At 34.8% G+C, this 23,078-nt stretch overlaps 2 protein-coding genes across 2 annotated transcripts; both read right to left on the reverse strand.

Annotated features, from left to right (window-relative positions):
• Window positions 1-956: 956 nt before the first annotated feature.
• Window positions 957-1,907, reverse strand: LOC129514938 (olfactory receptor 5D13-like). The gene has a single exon (XM_055333630.1). The coding sequence runs from the start codon at window positions 1,905-1,907 to the stop codon at window positions 957-959; it is 951 nt and encodes a 316-aa protein (XP_055189605.1).
• An 11,800-nt stretch (window positions 1,908-13,707) lies between these two features.
• LOC129514943 (olfactory receptor 1165) lies at window positions 13,708-14,658 on the reverse strand. The gene has a single exon (XM_055333634.1). The coding sequence runs from the start codon at window positions 14,656-14,658 to the stop codon at window positions 13,708-13,710; it is 951 nt and encodes a 316-aa protein (XP_055189609.1).
• Window positions 14,659-23,078: the final 8,420 nt, after the last annotated feature.

Genomic DNA, 23,078 nt, shown 5'->3' on the forward strand with positions numbered 1-23,078 from the left:
TTGAAGATCCATCAGTTTTGTATTTTATCTAAAAAAATTATCACACCTAATTTCAAAAAATATTTTCTTTGTTTTACTCTAAAATTTTCTAGTTTTAATTTTATGTTCAGAACTTTGATCCATTTCACTGAATTCAAGTTAATCTCTGTGTGTGGTATGAAGTAAGAGTTAAGCCTCCTTGAGACGTCTGGGTGGCTCAGTGGTTGAGCGTCTGTCTTATGCTCAGGGTGTGATCCCGAGGTCCTGGGATGGAGTCCCGCATCAGGCTCCCTGTGAGGAGACTGCTTCTCCCTCTGCCTATATCTCTGGCTCTCTGTGTCCCTCACAAATTAAAAAAAAAAAAAAAAAGAGTGAAGCCTCTTTTATCCTTATGGATATCTAGTCTCTCCACACTGCATGTTGAAAATCATCATTTTTTCCATTGAATTATAATGACCTATCCAAAGAAATTTGAAGCACCAGATATGCTTGGATCCATTTAAATTTTCTCAAATAAAAGTCAGCTTCTACAATTCAATACCACAAATAGCAAAAGTTTGGCTGACATGAGGTGCAGTGAGCTGAAACATTGCTAAAGCCATCTCTAGAATAGGAGCAGCCTGATTGCAATTCTAGGGGAACCATTCTAGATCTGCATATATTTGATGAACTGGCAATTAGTTTTATTTTGGAAACATATATATAAAATTATACAATCTGTTAAAATGTCTTTTAAAATTACAAATATTACATAATACGATCAAATATTTTTATTTTTTAATTTTGGTTTACAAGTCTGGAGATATTTCAGTAAAATTAATATACACAAAAATCAATATTTGTAAAATGTACAACCGTAGACATATTAACTCATAGCCTTAAAAAGTGATTTTAATCAACTACACCATAAGAGTTGGACAATCTCTAGCATCGTAAATTAGGTTTTTTTCAGAAATAGAGTAACGAATCTAACAATATTATATTGAGTGACAAAGCAATTTTGCGACCACTAGTCTTCTGAATGTGTCTTTCACAGCTTTGTTCCTAAGGCTGTAGATCAAGGGATTCAGCATGGGAATCACCACTGTGTAAAACACACATGCCACTTTAACTGTGAGCCAAGAAGTTTTAGGATTAGGGACACAGTAAAGGAAAAGGATGGTCCCATGGAATATGGTGATGGCTGTCAGGTGAGAGGCACAGGTGGAAAAGGTTTTCCGGCGCCCACTTGCAGAAGGCATCCTCATAACAGTGATAAAAATGAGTATATAAGACATCAGAATAATCATCAGGCTGCTCACCTCATTGAATACGGCAATAATAAAACACAGCATCTGGCTGATATAAGGGTCTGAACAGGAGACAGAAACAATTACAGAATGGTCACAGATGAAATTATTTATGATGCTAGACTCACAAAAGGATAATGCAAGAAGAAAATATGTGAGTGTCATGGAACAGACTATACCCCATGAGTAAGACCCAGCTACCAGCAGAGTGCAAAGCTTCTGAGACATAGTAGTGGTATACAGCAAGGGGTTACAAACTGCTACAAAACGGTCATAGGCCATCGCTGCTAACATAAAAGTTTCCGTGACTCCAAATAGGCAAGCAAAGCAAAATTGCATAATACAACCAGAAAAGGAGATGGTTCTGTCTTCCACAATCAAGTTCTCCAACAATTTAGGTGTAACTACAGTGGAATAACAGAAATCTACAAAGGACAAGTGGCTGAGGAAAAAGTACATGACCGTGTGGAATTTAGGATTGATCTTGATAATTATTATCATGCCCAAATTTCCCACAGTAGTGACCATATAGATAGACAAGAAAACTAGGAAGAGAGGAACCCGGAGTGTTGGGTATTCTGAAAAACCCAAGAGAATAAATGTGGGTATGATACTTTGATTTCCTTCAGGTAACATCATGATTCCTGTTGAATAAAGAACCAAAAGTTATTTCTGAAAGGTAGAACTGAATGGGAAGGTGAACCAGAGAGCTAAGAGGCTTCATAACCTCTGTGAAGTTGATATAGGATGGTGACTTTCAAAGTATGGTCAGTCCCCCAAATCAACAGAAGCACGAGCACCTGACAAGTTGTTAGGGCTGCAAATTCTCTAACCCTATCACCACATTCTGAATCAGACACTCTAGGATGGGGCTCGCTATTCTTGATTTAACCAGTTCTCCAGGTGATTTTGATGCCTGCTAAATTATGGGGATCACTGGTATATGAAATATATATATATATATATATATATATATATATATATAATCATTCTATTATTTAAAATTCAGCCCTTGTTAGTATCATTACTGCTGAACTGAAATATAAATTTAGAGCATGAAAGGAATTGTACAAAATGGGAGGGAGAGAGGCAGAAAAGTAGCACAAAATACTTTGTTATGGTTCTAAGAATTATACCAAGGGTCAAGATCACTTGGCACTGCAAATGGTGCCACATAAACCTCAGTATTAATGGTTTTTATCTATTCAGTGTTTTCTAGGCATTATACAGGATTAAATACTCCTGGAATTTAGGAGTTGGAATAAACCTTAAAATGTATCTAGTTTGTACCATCCACCTAATGCTTGACAATCCATTACAGACCTATTCATGAATGAGCATCTGGTTTCCATCAAAACTTCCACTATGGTGTCCTACCTCCAGAAGCAGTTTTGTAGGTCTCCTATTAACATTTTGGTCAGCATATATTCGTTTATTAATTAAATTTAATTCATATTTCATTAACGATTAATGTGCCTTAGGTCATCCGTTCTGTTATACATTTTAAGATCATAAATACATAATTAAATTGTATATACATGCTTTTTTGAGAAACAGAAGTATCTTATATTCAGTAACAATAGCTCCATATAAAATATGTTCTATGACACAATGAAAATTACACATGTTTTTGACCAATAGAAGTAAGCCCTCTCCTATAATGAGGCAAACTTGGGAAAAATTAGGAAGTAAGAGAAGTAGGCACACAAAGTGAAAGGTCCCACGTCTATGTCTTGACAACAGAATTAGGTGAGTTATCTGTGTCATCTTAGTTTGCCTGGAAGAATCAGGTTCCAGACTCAGCAACATGAGTGCCTACCTTTACACGTACCGCAAGAAACCCACACATGGAGTATCCATCATCAGCATATTCTTTCCAGCAGTAGGTGGGACCGGGCAGATATAGTCTAAACATCCATTATTATTCAGGCTATTTTAATAAATGTGTTCCCTTCAACATTTGACCATATTAGCAAAACCCTGGTTTATTAGGGAGATTGCTACTACTGTTTTGGCTTATTGGCAAATTATTAGGTCGCTAACAAAAATGTGTTCAAGAAAAAGAATTGGTATCCCAACCCTAGCAATTTCAAATGATTTTGGTGAAAATCAATGCGTTAAGATTAGGTTTATCTTCAAACTGAGACTAGGCCTGCAGGATTACAAAATCAACAAATACTCCATAATTTTCTGTAACTTCACCATTGCTCACTGCTGCCAGTTTCTGTAATACAGGATTTATTCATCAGGAACACTTTACGGCTTGTAAGTGAACATTAAAATGTCCCTGACCACAAAAAGGGACCGTGTATAATTCTTGGAATAATCTATATGAACTGGAGCCCCATGTTTTCCACATAAATTGAAAGCTACCAAAAAAAGAAATGAACTGACCTGAAACCTGCAGTGCTTATTTAACTTATGGGGAATTTCTTCTTATGATTAATGAATCTCAGGCATTTTTCTTCTTAGTAATAAAACATTCTTTAAAATAGCAACAGGCTTGAGGTTTGACATAAAATAGTAGTATATTTTAATAGGTGTGCCAGTAAAATGACATTTTATTTCCAGGACATAAGAAATCTTAGGAAATATAAAGAAAAAACCTGAAAGCTAAATCCACAATCAAAACTCTTGCCGAACTCTGGTTCTTATATCTGCCTCCATGTCTATGAAGTTAGAGACCACAGAGAATTATAATTGGAGTGTTCCTCAGTGTACTACAAAACATACAATCAGTTAAAACTCTGTCTCTTGTGTCATTGTTGTATATGCATTTTCTTGTAAAGCATTAGGGAAAATTACATGACCACATCTATTCCACTAATTGCCTTTAGAAATCAAATTATTAAAATAATATGTATTAACTGAAGAACACATGGGCTATTGAGCTTGAAATAAGAAAAGAGAAGAACAATCCAGAAATAGCTGTTATTAACTCAACTGCATTTCAAATTCCACATTAGTGTGGAATATTTGGCCAACACTACCTTAAGAAAAAGGATGAAGGTGACCATCATCAGTGATGTATTGAGGATATCATTTACCCCCTGAAGACTTGTGATGACAAAAGCTTCACTTTTTAAATTTTTATTTATTTTTTTTAATTTTTTTGTTTTTTTTAAGCTTCACTTTTTCTCACCTTTTTTCCCCCAAACTCATCATCCCAGCTTAAAGTGAAAAATTCATGATGCAAACTCATATTTGGAAGCATTCTACAGGATATCTAACCAGTATTCATTAGAGTTGTCAGAATCAAGAAACAGAAGAAAAGAGTGAAAACCTATCACAGACCAGAGTAGACTGGGAACACACAATAACTGCATGCAATGTGGTAACCTTGGGTTGGATCTCAGACATGAAAGGGACCATTGATGAGGTAAAAAAATAATCTATATAAAGTTTAGATTTTAGTGACCATAATATACTAGTGCTTTTAAAAAAAAGAGGGACGGTTTTAATTAATTTTTAATTAATTAATAATTAATAATTAATAATTAATTAATTTATTAATTTATGGTGTGTACCAGCAGGGGGAGGGGCAGGATGAGAGGTAGAGAATCTCAAGCAGACTCTGTGCGGAGTGTGGAGCCTGACATGCAGCTCAGTCTCAGTACATTGAGACAAGGACCTGAGCCAAAATCAAGAGTCAGTTGTTCAACTGACTGAGCTGCCCATTTCCCCCAGTGAGGTACAATTCTTCTTTTCAAATTTTTCATTTTATTGTAGTAAGAACACTTGTGAGATCTACCTTACGAGATTTTTAAGAGTACAATACAGTATTGTTGACTACAAATACAATTTTGTATAGCAGATCTCTAGAACTTACTCATCGTTTTTAACTGAAAAATATACCCACTGATTTGTAACTCCCCTTTCTCACTTCCCCTAGTCTCTAGCAACTATCATTCCACTCTGATTCTACAAATTTGATTATTTTAGATACTTCATATAAGTCAAATTTATTTTCTGTGACTAGCTTATTTCACTTACTTAATGTTCTCAGAGTTCATCCATGTGGTCACATATTGTGGAATATCCTTTCTTTTTAAGGCATAATTGTATCCCATTGCATATCTACCACATTCTCTGTATCCACTTATCTGTCCATGGATATTTAGGCTGTTTCTGCATCTTAACTATTGTGAATAGTTCTGCAATGAACATAGGAATGCTAAAATATTTTTGAAATCTTGAGTTCAATTCTTTCAATAAAAATCCAGAAGTAGCATTACTGAATCAAGTATTAGGTAAATTTTTAATTTTGTGTAGAATTTCCATACTGTTTTCTATAGCAACTGCACCATTTTGCATTACTGTCAATAATGAATAAGGGTTCCAACTTCTTCACATCCTAACCAACACTTATACATATACATATGAGAATCTTATTGTTTTGATTATTTCTATTTGCATTTCTCTGATGATTAAGTGACATGGAACATTTTTTAACATATCTGTTGGCTATTTGTGTATCTTAGAAGACATGTCTAAATCAAGTTCTTAGTCAACTTTCAGGTTTGGTTCTTAGCTTTTTGTTTTGTTTTTGTTTTGTTTTGGTTTTGCTATTGAATTTGTGAATTCCTTATTCATAAGAAATATAGATTAATCTTTTATAAAATATATGGCTTCTAAATATTTTCTCCCATTCTTTAAGTTCCCTTTTTATGATTTATTGTTCCCTTTTTTGTGCAGAAGCATTTGAAAATGCATTATGGTAATTGCATAAGATGTTAGCGATGTGGATAATGAATAAGATGTGTATGGAAACTCTGAAGTATCTTTGCAATTTATTTTATAAATTGGAAATTATTAAAAATTTTAAAACGTATTTTTAAAATGTCAACATTCATATTAAATAGGCCCATTTCATTGACTCTCCACCATCACAGCCATTGCTGCTTTATGCCAAGACACTATCACCTTAGACCTGAAATAGTATAAATGTAACAAGTAGCCTCTCAATATCCACATTTGCCTCCACTTTGAATTATTTTGTTATACCATTTGCCACTTCGTTTTTAGTGTCTATGGCCATGGAAATGGGGGTTGGGGGTCAGAGGTGTAAGGGGTAGTAAATAACATTTTCAAATTCTTAATTACTAACAAAATATAGTGAATTCAAATTTACATGCAATTTTCTAATAATACACATGTATCACAAAAAGGTAAACTAAACATAAAAACGTATAATTTTCCAAGTCACAAAATTGGTATGTAGAAGAGTCAGGATTCAAATCCCAGTCCTTCATGTAAAGAGATCCCACAAAATTACAGCTAACTAAGGACACATTTCATTATAGCAATTATCTTAAGGTTGTGTTTTGATTGCTTTTCTTGTATATCTCCTTATTGACACTTTCAACTCCCAGTGCATTTTATTTAGTGTATAGCTCAGTTATATATTCAATATTTGTGAAATGAAAAGAAAATTAATATCTCATAGTGTTGTTTTAGCCATAAACTTGCAAACTAAAATTACAGCTTATAAAGCAATTCTATAAATATCATCTCAGTTGTTTCTTGAAATAAAAAAAAAATGGAATTGTCATGAGATTCTAATGTCTACCTGGTCATAAAATGTGATTTTAATATAGATAATTGGATTCTGGATATTAACAATCTGGTAATTATTGTAAGTACTCCAAGCCTGTGTTGCTAATTAGAAGTAGGAATTGGACCATTCCCCAGACCATTAACTCTCTATAGTATTTGAAACCCCCTATAACTCTTCACACAATAGAGCACAATGGAAAATTTCTGGAAATATAAGCTAATTATAAGTAGTAAAATAACCAAAATCTGAAAACAGATTGAAAGTCCATAATTTCATGAAATAAGCTAAGATTGATATAAAATATCAATATTGCCAGAAATTGTTAAAATAAGTATTGACTCAAAAGTGATGCATCATATTACAGTTCAAGGAAGACAATAACAATTCTTCTAAACTTATGGAATAAAAGAGTGATGATAAATCTTAATGAAATTTTAGTTCAATTTTTACAGGTTCAATATAATCTGGCTCTCAAAGTAATATATGGATATTTGTAATATAATATATTTACAATCTGAAATGCATAGATCAATTATGTAAATATTGAAATACACAAAATACAAATATATTAATGTATATTTATGTCTATTACTTGTATAATGTGTGTTTTTATCTGTGAATATAGGCATTTACCATCAATCTACATAAAGAAAAAACTAGAAGCAGATACCTTGGTGATTGCAAAATTGAGAGACCATGACAACATTTTTAAACATCAATTTCTTTTTTTTAAGATTTTATTTTATTTTTTATAATAAATTTATTTTTATTGGCGTTCAATTTACCAACATACAGAATAACACCTAGTGCTCATCCCATCAAGTGCCCTCCTCAGTGCCCATCACCCATTCACCCCCCCCCCCGCCCTCCTCCCCTTCCACCACCCCTAGTTCATTTCCCAGAGTTAGGAGTCTTTATGTTCTGTCTCCCTTTCTGATATTTCCCACACACTTCTTCTCCCTTCCCTTATATTCACTTTCACTATTATTTATATTCCCCAAATGAATGAGAACATATAATGCTTGTCCTTCTCCGATTGACTTACTTCGCTCAACAATTTCTTTATTAAAACCATTTGTGATAAATTAAATGTAATGGTCCTTCATTAGATAATATTTACCTAAGGTGATTTCAAAGATAGGATAAAAGAAATCTCCCTCATGCTTCTGCCTGTCAACCCATCAGGTTTTCCACATGCTACCTATTTTTGTTTATTTGTTTTGGATCATCAAGAAACAGTGCATTTATATATTCATATATACAGAGATATGCAGATGAACTCCTTACATAAATGAAGTTAAATTAGGACTACTGTGTGGTTCTTGCTCAATTTTTCTGGAACTGTTTATTTTGTCAATATGAGTATATATAAAAATGACAACACTTTTGGGGACCTGGATAGCTCAGTCGTTGAGCATCTGCCTTTGGCTCAAGTGAAAATCCTAGCGTCCTGGGACTGAGTCCCCCTGTGGGGAGCCTGCTTCTCCCTCTGCCTGTGTCTCTGCCTCTGTGTGTGTGTGTGTCATGAATAAATACATAAAATCTTTTTAAAAAAGACAGGATTTTTAATGGTTACACAGTATGTTCTTTTTTTAAAAATACTATAATTTATAAGCCAAACACATATCAATGAGTATTTCAGATTCTTTAGTCTTTTGCTATTATAAATAATGCTTCAAAAGTATCTACATGTATATCTCTCTACTTTCTTTTTCAAAGTATCTCTAGGATAAATTCTCAGAAGTAGTATTGCTATGTATATTTTCTTAGAATAACTATTACCAAACTACTCTTTAAAGTAATTCTGCTAATTTCTACTCTCACCAGCAATGCTTGATCTACCACCCCTCCCCTCTTGCTGTGGTGGGCACAGAAACGCACCATACAAATCCCTCTTCAAGGAGGGACTTATTCTCCCAGCAGTGAACTCCATCAGGACTGACCTCAGCTATACAGAGCCAACGTGCCCACATGATAGTTAAGGCATGGGTATAGGATCTGGCCCAGGGGATATACTCTGGTAAGTGATATGTTTGCTAATATTTATTGGAGTTTTTGTACTTCACTGTAAGTAGGAGCTCTTTCATAATAGTTATTACATGTATCTCTCGTAGATGTTCCAACAATGTTTTCCATTCTATATGAGGTTGATTTTCCATAGTAGCAGACCTTAAAACAAGGATTTGGATGCAAGTAGTTTATTTGGAAAATGATCTTAGGCAGCACCTGGAACTAAGTAGGGAAAAGAGAGACAACATTACATGAACAGGTTATTTGTGAGGACAACTGGGTCAGTCCCAATGAGGACTCCTGGAAGAACATGTAGAACCTAATTTATATTTGCCACCCTGCAAAGGAATGAAGACATTGGGGTATTTATGGACCTACTACCATTTACTACCATTAGTTGAGAGCTATTCTTGGAGATGTTAACTGCTTGGCACTTTCAACCTGGCCTATGTGTGGACTGAAGATACTCCCACAAATAGTAAAAAAAAAAAGAAAAAAAAGAGCCTTCAGATAGAGTCACAAGTATTTTCAGTAAGAAAGCATCTGAAGAAAGAAAAAAAAATTAAAAAGCAAAAACAGAAGAACTTAATAAATAGCGTATATAAAATATAAGGGATAAACAAATCTAAAACTGGTTGTTTAAGAAAACCAATAAAATTAAAGTCTCATATATCTAAACAAGTGAGAGAGAGAGAAGGCATAGATAGCTAATAACTAGTATCAGCAATGAAAACTGATCACAACTATAGCTCTTTCCAACTTTAGAAACTATTATGAAAAAGGTTGTGCTGCTGACTTTGAAAACAGCAAAAATGAATGAATGAACTCCAAAAAGTGAAAACAAAACAATGAAACTGACTCAAGAAGAAATTGGGATTAGATTTTCTTACCACTATTTTTAGAAGGGCATTCATAATTGAAAACTTTCCTATGTGATCAAAAATCCTCTGATGTTTCAGTGAATTCTATTAAGCAATATTTTTCATTGAGTTGAATAAGAAGACATTCTTATCAGTTCATCTGAAGAGGCTAATATGATTTCGATGCCAAAAACTAACAAGGATGGTACAATAAAAGAAAATTACAAAACTATTATACTCATGAACATAGAATTTTTAATTATAAATAAAATATGGACACAAACTAATCAACTAACAGAATATTCTATTATATAACATTTAAATTCATGCTCTCAGTACAAAAACCACTTGATTTAATAGTAGAAAATTCAAAAAAATGTAAGTTTCCACATGAAAATATTAAAGGAACTCAGATGAAGAAAAAGCAACTTAATGATATTCCACATCTATTCATCAAAAACCAAAATATTGCAAAAACACAGAGAAAGCAGATAACTTTGTTAATTTGGAAGGAAGAATGTACAAAAATTTATAGGAAACACCATTTTATTTATTTTTTAAAGATTTTATTTGTTTATTTAGTACAGAGAGAGAAAGAGAGAGCATGAGTGGAGAAGTGGGGCAGAAAGAAAGGGAGAAGCAGACTCCCCACTGAGCAGGGAGCCAGAGCAGGGTTCCATCCTAGGACCCTGAGATCATGATCTGAGACATGACTTGAGCCAAAGGTAGACACTTAACTGACTGAGCCACTCGAGCACACCTAGAAAACATCATTTTAAATATGAAATATTCAATGCCTTCTTTGTGAGGTGAGGAAATTAAGGATGCCCACTTTTACTATATTTATTCAAAATTATGCTGATATTCTTAGACAGTTAGCCAAAACAAAATAAAACAAAAAAGCAATTAAAAAGAATAATATTGGAAACAACAACATCAGAATATGTTTAATTGGAGATTATATGATATGCATGTTGAAAATCCAAACTAATCTACAAAAAAATTATAAAATTATTATAAGATTTTGGTAGAGTGGCCCAAAGTAAAATCATATAACAGTAAATTAGATTCTGATCTAAAAATAACATGTCTTACAAATGAAACTTAAAATAGTATGATAAAGATCACATACTCAGGGCTTAGTTTCACAAAATATATGCAAAAACTTTACAGAAAAACAATGTGGTAAAATGTTTATTGCAAAAAAATGAAGTAAATCTAAACAAACAGAAAGGTATAGCATGCTCATGATTTGGAAAACTTACAGATGCAAATGTGTTATTTCTTTCCAAATGGATCTATACTTTTACTGTAATTCTATCTAAAATCCAAATAGGAATGACTAAAATGTGTTTGGAAAGGTGAGGTTCAAAAGATATCTCGATTAACCTGAAAGAAAAAAAATAACTTTTCAGGAGTGGCTTTACTGGATACCATACATTGTTAGTTATGGATAGGTATGGCTATAAAACAGAGAGAAGCATATAGAAAGCTTGTATGCTAAACATATAGGGACATTTACTTTATGAAATCCTGGCACTATGGGCTAGTGCTAATGGAGTGACTTTGCAATAAAGATTGCTGGGAAAATATACATCCATAGGTTAAAAAATAAAATCAGCTGATTTTCGTATGACACCAAAATTTAATTCCAATTTGATCTTGGAAATAAATTAAAAAATCAGTGTAAAAAGGGAAAAAATAAAATCTAGGATCCAACAGAAGTTAGAATATAATAGAAAAGACATAATAAGGTATGAAATTTTTGGGACAACTTAGCACATAAAATATGGGAATATCTTCATTTAGAGGAAATAAATATATCATGAATAGGATATTAGAAGCACATCTCTGTAAAGGAATAGTTCAATAAACCCTGCTTCAGTAAACATTAGGAAATCTGTGGACCTAAATACATAATCAAGAGAGTGGACAGCCATACACTAGGAGATAATAGTCATGGTACTTTTATCAAACAAAGGATTTTTATTTAAAATGTATTTTAAATGTATTTTATGTAACTTAAACTAAATAAAATGTATTTAAATGTATTTTATTTATTTAAAATGAACTAGATTTTATGATAAAAGACCAACTGCCTAATAGAAAAGTGGGCAAAAAACTTAAATAAGCATCTCACAAAAGAAAAGACCCAAATGACTACAAATAACCATATTTAAAGAAATTCAAGGCATGCCTGGGTGGGTCAGTCAGTTAAGCATTGGACTCTTGATTTCAGCTCATGTTATCATCTCATGGGTCATGAGATGGAGCCCTGTGTCCAGCTCCGCACTCAGCAGGGAGTTTGCTTGAAGAGTATCTCCTTCTGCCCCTCCTCCCACTCTCTGTCACAAATAAATAAATAAATAAATAAATCTTTTTTAAAAAAAGAAATTCAACCACATCAATACTAAGAGGCATTTAAAGTATAACCAAAATGAGATACCACTATTAACCTACCAATGCTGAAGATATTAACATATCTAATGTGACAATATCAAATGTGGGTAACTGGATGACAGGCACTGAGGAGGGCACTTGATAAGATGACCACTAGGTGTTATATTATATATTGGCAAATCGAACTTCAATTAAAAAAATGTTGGCAAGAATGGGCAATAATTAGAAATCACACACTATATAGGGGGGATTTAAATTAATACAACTTTGGGAAATCATTTGATGCAATATTACTCAGCCATTAGAAATGACAAATACCACCATTTGCTTCAACATGAATGGAACTGGAGGGTATTATGCTGAGTGAAATAAGTCAATCGGAGAAGGACAAACATTATATGGTCTCATTCATTTGGGGAATATAAAAAATAGTGAAAGGGAATAAAGGGGAAAGGAGAAAAAATGAGTGGGAAATAACAGAAATGGAGACAGAACATGAGAGACTCCTAACTCTGGGAAATGAACATGGGGTGGTAGAAAGAGTGGTGGGCAGGGGGTGGGGGTGACTGGGTGACGGGCACTGAGGGGGCACTTGATGGGATGAGCACTGGATGTTATGCTCTATGTTGGCAAATTGAACACCAATAAAAAATTAAAAATTAATAAAAAAGCATCTAGTAAAAGAGAAGAAACCAGCTCCCTGCATCCAGAACTTTCAGTCATAGGACATATCCCACAGCATGAATGCTTGCTCATGTGAGGGCAGCAGATGTCTGTGCAAGGATGTTCATAGCATTTTCATAAAACCCAAGAAGAGGAAATAACTAAAAGTCTATTAACAGTATAAATAAACCAATCATGGCATATTTATTTTATGGAACATTCTTCACCAATAGAAATGAACTACTATTACAGCTAATAACTTCAACATCCATTTAAGACAAATGTTGAGCCAAAGAAGCCAGACATAATGGAATATATACTCTAAGATTTCACTTATATGAATTTCAAAAGGAGGCAAGGTTAACATTTATACTCTGATAACCAATTCATAGGGCTTGTAGCTAAACAGAAAGAGTTCTGACTGTCACAAACTCCACAGTGGAGTTTGCCCCTAGGGATGCTGAAGAAGCAATGATTAGAAAATGCTTATTAGTATTTTGAAAGTTGCGGATACTGTTTTGTCTTTACTTTCTTGGAGAAGGTAATGCACAGAAAAATTATTCAAAATTGCTTCTCTATGTGTTGTTTGTCATAGTTCATGATTTGAGAGAGGAAGAGAAGGGAAGAATAAGGAGTGAGGGGAGAAAGGGAACATGGAAGGTAACATATTCACAGGTTCTGGGAGGTAGGACAAGGACTTCTTTAGAGGCCCCTGATTTTGTATACTATGCTTTGGGAGTGGAACTTGAGCAGAATTTTCTTTCTTTCTTTTCTTTTCACCTGCGAGTGATTTTTTTTTTTAAAGTGCAGTGAGACTTAATAATCACAGATGTATATAAATTAACTAATTTCCTGAATAAATTTTCTCCAATTATTTGAAGAAAAAATTAATAACCATCAATGCAATGTATAAAAATATTTAAAGTGTGTATGTGTGTAAAAATCAAAATCACATTGAGTGAGAAAGCAGTTTGGTATGGATTAACTTCCTGGCTGTGTCTTTCACGTCTTTGTTCCTCAGGCTGTAAATAAGGGGGTTCAACATGGGGATCATAACAGTAAAAAACACCGTGGCCACTTTGACCAGGAGCCATGAGCTTTTGGAGTTGGGCACACAGTAGAGAAGAAGGATTATCCCATGGAAGATGGTGATGGCGGTCAAGTGGGAGGCACAGGTGGAGAAGGCCTTCTGGAGTCCACCAGCAGAAGGCATCTTGATGATGGTGACAACTATGAATATATAGGAGGCCAGGATGATCAGGAGGCTGCAAGCCTCGTTGAATGTAGAAATGACCAAACATGTCATCTGACTGAAGTAGGAGTCAGAACAGGATAAAGAGAGGATGGCAGAATACTCACAGCCAAAGTGATTTATGATGTTGGAACCACAGTAGGATAGTTCCAAAAGAGAGTATGTGAGTGTCAAGGAACATATGCCACCCCACGTGTAGGTTCCAGCTACCAAGAGGGCACAGAGTTTCTGAGACATAGCAACTGTGTAGAGCAGAGGGTTACAGACAGCCACAAATCGGTCATAGGCCATTACTGCCAACATGAACATTTCTGTAATTACAAATGCACAAATGAAGAAAAATTGCACCATGCATCCTTTGAAGGAGATACTTCTGTCTTCTGTGACCAAGATTTCTAATAGTTTTGGTGTAAAGACACTGGAATAGCAAATATCCAAAAAGGATAGGTGGCTGAGGAAAAAGTACATGGGGGTGTGGAGTTTGGGATTGATCCTTACGACCATGATTATGCCCAGGTTCCCCACCAGAGTGACTGTGTAGACGGTCAAGAACACCAGGAAGAGGGGCACCTGGAGGTGTGGGTATTCTGAGAAACCCAGGAGAATGAATGTGGTCACAGAGCTCTGATTTCCTTCATCTAGTTCCATGGCTCTTGATTTTAAAAGATGAATAAAGGAGAAGAAAAGAGAACTGAGCAGCAGAACTTGAGAAGGAAGAGTAGAAATAAATTGGGGCAGGTCTGTGTAAGGCAGGGAAGGCAATATGGCCAGCAGGTTCTCATGGGTGCTCTGCTTCACTTTAGAATCTTACTTAACAACTTACTGACTTTTTGCGGAATTAGCTGTATCATTCAGGACTTTAGTTTCTTCATCTAGAAAATAAGGAATAAGAATAGGACTTATCAGTAGTATGTGACATAAATGATCTGTAAATATATATGATCCTGAGCCCCTTGAATGGCCCCATGATAAAATAGAAGTATATGAGTACAAAGCAAACAGAGCAAAATCAGGAAACAATTGAGCATATCATAGAAGTCATGTGACCACAGCAGAAGTGGCTTTAGGAAGATTAAACATTTCTAATGCATAAAGAAAAACAGAATAGTAAATTTTTTTTGGGGGGGATTACATCATTGGATATTCACACATATTTATTGATATATTGAATGTTTATCTATTCTCAGTATATCCTATTATCAGGGACTCACAAAACATCTACTTAAGAGGCTCTATACGTGGTCTGGTAAAAAATTTCAATAATAACTATATTCTGTCAATTACATCCCCATCAGATGGTCATTTTTAAGGCTCAACATGCTTAATCATTTAAAACTGTTTTTAGAAGCAGTGTCTGGGAAATAAGTCTTGAAAGCTTCACATAACTATCTTCTGTTGGTTATGCTGTCAGTAGTACAAACTGTATCAAAGTGGAAAAAAGTCTGCTTATTTACCAGTGATTATAACGTGCACACACACACACACACACATTGTGTGTATATATATACATATATATATATATATTAATATCTCTTACAACAACAACGAAAAGCCTTTTTCCTTTTTCTGATGTGACAAGCCTAAATGGTGAAGAGTGGGAAAAAATGTGTTAGATTAAAAAATATAAGTATTTTGTTTCCATAAACCAGCAGAAGTTTAAACATTACACATTTCGCATGATTAAATTTTTTTAAACTTCACATGATTAAATCTAGAAGTGGACGTGGAGACACAGTGAATATGTTGCTGTCATCTTGAACACATCTGTGAACTTTCACAAAGTTTAGCTTTGTCTGTAACAAGCAACAGCTTATCGTTAAATCTACCACTAATCAGGAGGAAAGCATCAGGTACGTGATCACATTTTCCGTTACATAGAAGATTGGGTTGACCTGTAGTGAACTTCATGCATTTAGTTCTAGGTATCTACTTTAAAAAAAAAAAAATGGCTCTCTAAATTCAGGAGCTTTGATGGCTTTTATCAGGTCACGTTCATGCAGGTTAAAAATTCTGAGATAGAATCTGCTATAACTGCCAAACGCTAGAGGGAACCATTACCATCATGTTTGGCAAAGACTCCAAATTAAATTAAGACAAGACCTGATACAGTTGAAAATTGGAGAATTCCTGAATATTTTCACATGTCTTTAGTTTAGTCTTCTTTAGTAATACTTCCACTGCCCCCTCCTTATATTAAAGCTTCTGTCCTCACATCTAATGATCTCTTTTCAGCATCAGTCAATGGAAATTACCAAAGCAGTAACCACCATAGTCAATCCTCTCTTTGAAAATTTATCCTGAGCAGTATAAATCCTAGTGTATTTTTCTGATGCTTTCCAGATCCCAATGGATCTCTTTCTCTCTTTTTCTCTGGAATTCTCAGAAATTAAAGCTAACCCTCTCTATCAAGAGACTTTTCAAATATTTGAGGACATTAAAAGAAATCTCTTGTTCTCTTACCCTCTGGATAAGCATTTTTAAAGTTTTTGTTTTCTTGTGCTTTGTTTTTCCATTTGCTTCCTCATACTGATTTCTAAATATTCCCGAGGACCTACTCAATATTCTGGGTATCGATAGCATAGACTCTCTGAGCTGATATTGAAACTAAGACTAATCTTTTCAAGGTTACCTTGCCAAGCCAAAGGCAATGAACTCTGGAATCTGCTTCCATATGTTATATATCTAATAATAATGCCTGAGTACTTGTAGTCAAATATTTGAACTGTGTTAGGTCAATTTACTGCCATGTCAAACTGTGTCCAGGATTTACCAGAAAGCAACAAATCTCACATTTGTGCACTTGGAATGTTCAAAGCTGAGGATTGTGCATTTGTTATTCAATTTCATGCACTGTTGACTCCTTTTTCTCTCTGCTGCTTGCATGGCCTTTCAGCCTAACTGAATTGCTGAAGACCACACTACTGCTTGCCTTTTCTCGGGCCATCTGCCTGCCCAGAATGCCTTCACATTCCATTTGTATCACCAATCACTCTCGTTACTATTTGGTCTATTTGTTAAATTTTTGGTAAATATTCTTTTGCTTTCACTTCTGAAGAGTGAACGTGCTGTATTCAACATGTGCCCCACGTCAGCTTTAAATAAAAGAATCACAGGATGTCTTCAGGACTAGAAGAGCTCAAGGCCACTTACAATGAATGTGAGACTTCTTCACCCATTCCAAAATCCTTTTGAAGACCAGGCTTACATAATATATTTGCTAGTTTACAAAGTATGCAGGTACAAAAATGCACAAAGATAATAATTGTTAATATTATCTTAACAATAATGTTATGGTGATGATTTTATCAAAGCAGTTTGAGTATTTTTAACTAACTTAGCCTGGTATCTGGAAATATGATTGGGGTTGAATAAAGAAATTGTATCCATTACACCACAGAAAAAGGAAAATTATCCTACTTACCTTTTTTTTTTAAAGGTTTTATTTATTTATTTATTTGAGATAGAGAGTACAAATGGAGAGAAGCATACTACCCTGTTGAGCAAGGACGTCAACACGGGACTCCATCACAGAACTCTGGATAATGACCTGAGCAGAAGGCAGTCACCCAACCTACTGAGCCACCCAGGCAGCCCCCACTTACCTTTTCTTATCAGAAACTTTTCTTATAAAACTGTACTATCAACCTTTTCTGTTCTCTACATTCAGAAGAGGCTAATTTGAATGAGTGGAGAAAAGGCAGTCTCACATCCTGCTATTTTATAGAGCACTTGGGGTTAGGAAACAGATTCCATTAGTTCATATTCAGCCTATGTCACATTTCACATAAGCTTCTTTAGCAAATTGTTTAATTTTATGAGCCTCAATTCTGTCATCTATAAAACGTGGGTAATAACACTATGCTAGCTCACTTAATGTTTAGCGTGAACATCTTAACTGAGAACTAACTTTAGAATATCTGGGAACAAATCCTGCACTTGGTTAAGGCCTCCACAAAACCAGTTTCCTTCCATCTGAATTTTCTAATGTTAGATTTAATCTCCATGAAATTAGTATGAATTCTGAGTTTTGAAATGTCTTTGCACTGCATATTTGGAAAGTTATTTTTAAAAGGATTATATGGGGGAACCTGGGTGATTCAGTCCATTAAGCATCTGCCTTGGGCTCAGGTCATGATCCCAGGGTCCTGGGAGTAAGCCCCATGTGAGGCTCCCTGCTCAGTGGGGAGTCTGCTTATTCCTCTCCCTCTGTCCATCCCTCTGCTCATGCTCTTTCTCTCACTCACTCACTCACTGACTCACTCTCTCTCAAATAAATAAATAAAGCATTTAAATTTTTTTTTAAGTTTTATGTCCTGGACTCATTTTAATTTTAGATTTTTCACTGAGTGTGGTATTCCCAATGATGTATGTTTCTAATCCAGCAACATATAATCTCAATTTTCCTTTGCTTTCCTAACCCTTTCTGTTCTTTCTGACTCTTCTGCCATCTTGTATCTGTGACTGTGGGAAAGGCAATCAGGAAAGAAGGAAAGAGAGAACAAAGTCACCTTCTTCATTTTTACTATATCTACTATCCACTCATCTGGATATAAGATTTCCAACTGTCAAACTATAGTGCAATCTGTAAGATTAACTTTTGTTGACTCTCACTTAGCCTGGAACGCAGCAGTATAAATATTTTTGAGGGCATTTTATACTAAATGAATCACATTGAAACTCTTCTGCCTAGATGTCTTTAATATCTCCTGGCATCCTGCAGCCACTACAATACTTTTACATTCATAGTAGGTTTTTTTTAAAAAAAGATTTTATTCATTTATTCATGAGACACACACACACAGAGAGAGAGGCAGAGACATAGGCAGAGGAAGAAGCAGGCTCCTTGCAGGGAGCCTGATGTGGAACTTGATCCCAGGACTCCACAATCACACCCTAAGCCAAAGGCAGACACTCAACTGCTGAGCCACCCGGGCATCCCCTTAGTAGGATTTTAAATCTTTATTGTACAAAAACAAGCATTTGTAGTTTCTGATCCACTGTTCATCCCTCTGAAATGGCATCTTTACCCTTGGTTTACATCCTGTCACCATTTCATTAGGTACCACAGAGCTTCCAAGAAAACTGCTGGTTAATCTAAATGTCTTTTCTCTTATTCTATGTTCTTTCCACTCACATTACCACAAAGCTTGTATGATGCCTGGCACATTTGCTTCATATGTGTGCATGAATGCATGTATGTGTGCATCAGCTTTTTCCCTGAAGAATATCACTTCTTAATAATAGGACTCACATTTAACATTTTCTCTATGACCCCCTAATGTGATTAGCTTAACCAGTGGAGACATATTTTCAAGTTCAGGATAATGGTTCTGGGGATAATGCAAGCAGAATGCAGCCAGTTGAGTATAAACATAAACCAAGTAGAGATGGCAATTATTACTCAGTTCAGGTAGGTTGTTCCTCCTGCAATGTGCTGGATTCCTGTGTCTTTCACAGGAGAATGAAAAGGTAATCAGGAGTGCCTGGGTGGCTCAGTGGTTGAGCATCTACCTCTGGCTCAGGTCTTTATCCAGGGTCCTGGGATTGAGCTCTGAATCAGGCTCCCTGCAGGGAGCCTATGTCTCCCTCTGCCTATGTCTCTGCCTCACTCTCTATGTCTCTCATGAATAAATAAGTAAAATCTTTAAAAAAGAAAATATAATCAATCCTAGGTTGTTGAATCAACTCACCAAAAGCCAGATTTTCCTGATGCATTTTAATTGAAGGCTTCCTTGCCAGTATGAATAAACTGTATGACAGTATGTTTTCTGTCTCAAAATTGAAATTTTTGTTCAATAGTTTCAGTTCTTTGATCAGAAGGTTGATAATTTTGGCAAAATATCATTTGAACAAAGATATCAAGAAATGTCATTTTTGTGAAGGTCAAGAAATTTTGGAGGGAGTACAGAGATATACTTCAGGAGTAGACAGACCTGAAAACCATATTCCATGATGGTGTTTGTTTTATTCTAAGTATATAGCCTTGGGGACACAGACTCCAGAGAATCCTGACAGCATGTGCTGCCATTAGCTACAAACAAAATAATTAGAGAGAATTTCTCTTCTTCAACTTGGACTATAATTTCTTCCAAATCATTGACAGGTTGATCTTTACATCTTAAAAAATAGTTTGCCCCTGGGCCTCCTGAGTGGCTCAGTCAGTTAAGCATCCAACTCTTGATTTTAGCTCAGGTCATGATCTCAGGGTTTGGAGATGAACCCCACATGGGGCTCTGTGCTGGGCGTGGAGCCTGCTTAAGATTCTCTCTCTCTCCCTCTCCTTCTGCCCCTCCTGCTTGCACTCTCAAAAATAAAATAAAAATAAAGATTAAAATAAATAAAATAAAATAAATTAATAATTTGCTCCCTATCAATGTTATACTTGTTAAAATTATGAAAAAATTAGAGTCATATCTATCCCAATGACCCCAGCATAATTATGGTTGTTAGGATAACACTACATGTGTTAATACTTGCTAAGTCTCTTAATTTTGCTTATGTGATCCCATTTAGATTTATATAGAAGCGCACTTAACATTATACTATAGATATTTTTACATTCAACCATTAAGGCTTATTTTGCTGATATTTTTGCCCTCGGGGGGTTGGGAGAGTGGAGACACGTTAATTATCCTGATCTTGGCTATAGATCCAGCTGCAGTCTTCAGTTCAGTCACAGAGGTCACAGTGTTGATATTTTAAATCTATTTGTACCTGTTTTGTCACAGGTCTTAGAGAAGAAAAAGTCACACTTATGCCTACTACATCCAAAATTTTAAAGGAAGAATAATATATAAATCCATTGGTAGAAAAAAAAAATAGCCCATAACTATCACTGAACACAATCATTAGTGAACTAGCATATTACCTAACATCCATTTAGCTTCATGATTAGAATGTCAACTTTCAGGTTGAAAGTACAACCTGATGCTTTTTGAAAAGAATTATAAGCATTATAAGCATTATATTTGTGTCAATAAAGCTGCATATGCAAGAGCACTTACCAAATTAGAGGAACATCATGTTTTAAAGGATTCTGCAAACCCCTTACTTTTTCTTGTTTTATTTTCCACTAAAAGACAGAAAACTAAAGTATCAAACTCCAAGTTACATAACTTCAAAGTCAGTATTTAAAAATAATATATTCAGAGGATCCTTGAGTGGCTCAGTGGGTTTAGCACCTGCCTTCGGCCCAGGGCATGATCCTGGAGTCCCGGGATCGAGTCCCACGTCAGGCTCCCTGCATGGAGCCTGCTTCTCCCTCTGCCTGTGTCTCTGCCTGTCTTGCTCTCTCCCTGTGTCTCTCGTGAATAAATAAATAAAATCTTTAAAAAAAATCTTTAAAAATAATATATTCTAATTTTTTTAAGATTTTATTTATTTACTCACAAGAGACACAGAAAGAGAGATGCAGAGACATAGGCAGAGGGAGAAGCAGGCTCTATGCAGGGAGCCTGATGTGAGACTCGATTCCAGACCCTAGAATCACACCCTGAGGCCAAGGCAGGCACTCAACCACTGAGCCACCCAGGTGTCCCAATATATTCTAATTTTTAATCTTAGAAAACATACTGAATATACCAAATATTCAATAATATATGCTCAAGCTTCCTAACTTATTTTTGTGTTTCAGAAAGATCCTTCTTAAGCTACATACACACATACACACACACACACACACACACACACACACCCAGAGGCATACACATTTTAAAGGTATCTGAAAGGATCATTTACTTATGATCACTGGTTGACAATTAAAAATTAAACTAAATCCTTTGTTACTGTTGCAATATACCATGAGTATTGATAATTTTTATATATTCTTAATTACATGAGATATTTGATTCAGCATAAAGCATTATGGGAAAGAGCATATAATTTTTAAATGAAAATAAAACTCTAAATTATGGAAAGAAATAAGTAATGATTAAATGGTTGAATTAGACCAACCACACAAGAACATCTCCCTAGTCTTTGCTTGTAAACCTTAATCGTGATTAGTAAGACACAAAAGAAAAGGTGAGTTCTTATATTTAATATCAACCTGTCATTTCCTTAAAGCAGTCCAGTGACCTGTCAACTGTTAGAAAACCTGGGTGAAACCTACCCTAGTCATGGGTTATCTGTTATTGGCCATAAAATTACCTGTCATTATCAAGGAGGAATGTGTTCAATGAGGTAAATGCTTTCATCAATCTTTGGTAGATTTTGAACCAGATTCTTCACATCTCCCTATACCGTGACTGTTGACTTATAACTTAACAGTTTCACAAGAGGCAGATACATTTCTCACACCTTGACTTTAGGCTTAGCCATATGATTTGCTTTAACTCATAAAATGTTAACAGGTAAGACACAAACAGGTGCTTAAAATATGCTTTTCTTTTTGCCTACTTTATTGTGACTCTACTTACAACAGAGATCATTAGTTGAATAGTCCAATAAAGATGACCTACAAACAGGCCAAAGGCTGAAGGTTAGCTGATATGGTCAGCTCAGTATTGACACCCAAGTGACCCAGGTGGTATAAGCAGAGCTACTTTAGTCAAATCACTAGTTCTAAAGGATTGCTTTTGTTATGACCCTCTGGAATTTGAGATTTTTTTTGTTAATAAAATATTGATGCACAAGTAAGATCTGTACATTGTATCATTATTAATATCCTGGTTGTTGTATTATATGATCAGAGGGGAAACTGGGTAAAAAATAATTGGAATCTCTTTATATCACTTCTTATATTTTCAAATCTACAATTATTCCAATAAAATTTTGAATAAATGAGTAAAGGACAACCACATTGTCATAAATAGAAAAACTAGAGTAATGGATATATATTTTCAAAATGTATATTATTTTCTTGTGCTAGTACATAGAAAATATTTTATATTTGATTATACTACCAATTATAATTTACATTGTATTATGGACTTTTTAAGGGAGACATATTCCTTATTTATTTTTGTTTTCCTGGGAGTCTTCTAATACCAAAATGGTTCTCGTGGAATTAAATATATATATTTAATTATGTAATATATATAACATATAAATATATTAGAAATTTAGGA

The sequence above is a fragment of the Nyctereutes procyonoides genome, unplaced genomic scaffold (assembly GCF_905146905.1).
Source record: "Nyctereutes procyonoides isolate TBG_1078 unplaced genomic scaffold, NYPRO_anot_genome, whole genome shotgun sequence".
Classification (NCBI taxonomy): Eukaryota; Metazoa; Chordata; class Mammalia; order Carnivora; family Canidae; genus Nyctereutes; species Nyctereutes procyonoides.

Excerpts from the sequence above, each read along its gene's own strand:
- LOC129514938 (XM_055333630.1), bottom strand. The coding sequence starts at position 1,907 with ATGATGTTACCTGAAGGAAATCAAAGTATCATACCCACATTTATTCTC.
- LOC129514943 (XM_055333634.1), bottom strand. The coding sequence starts at position 14,658 with ATGGAACTAGATGAAGGAAATCAGAGCTCTGTGACCACATTCATTCTC.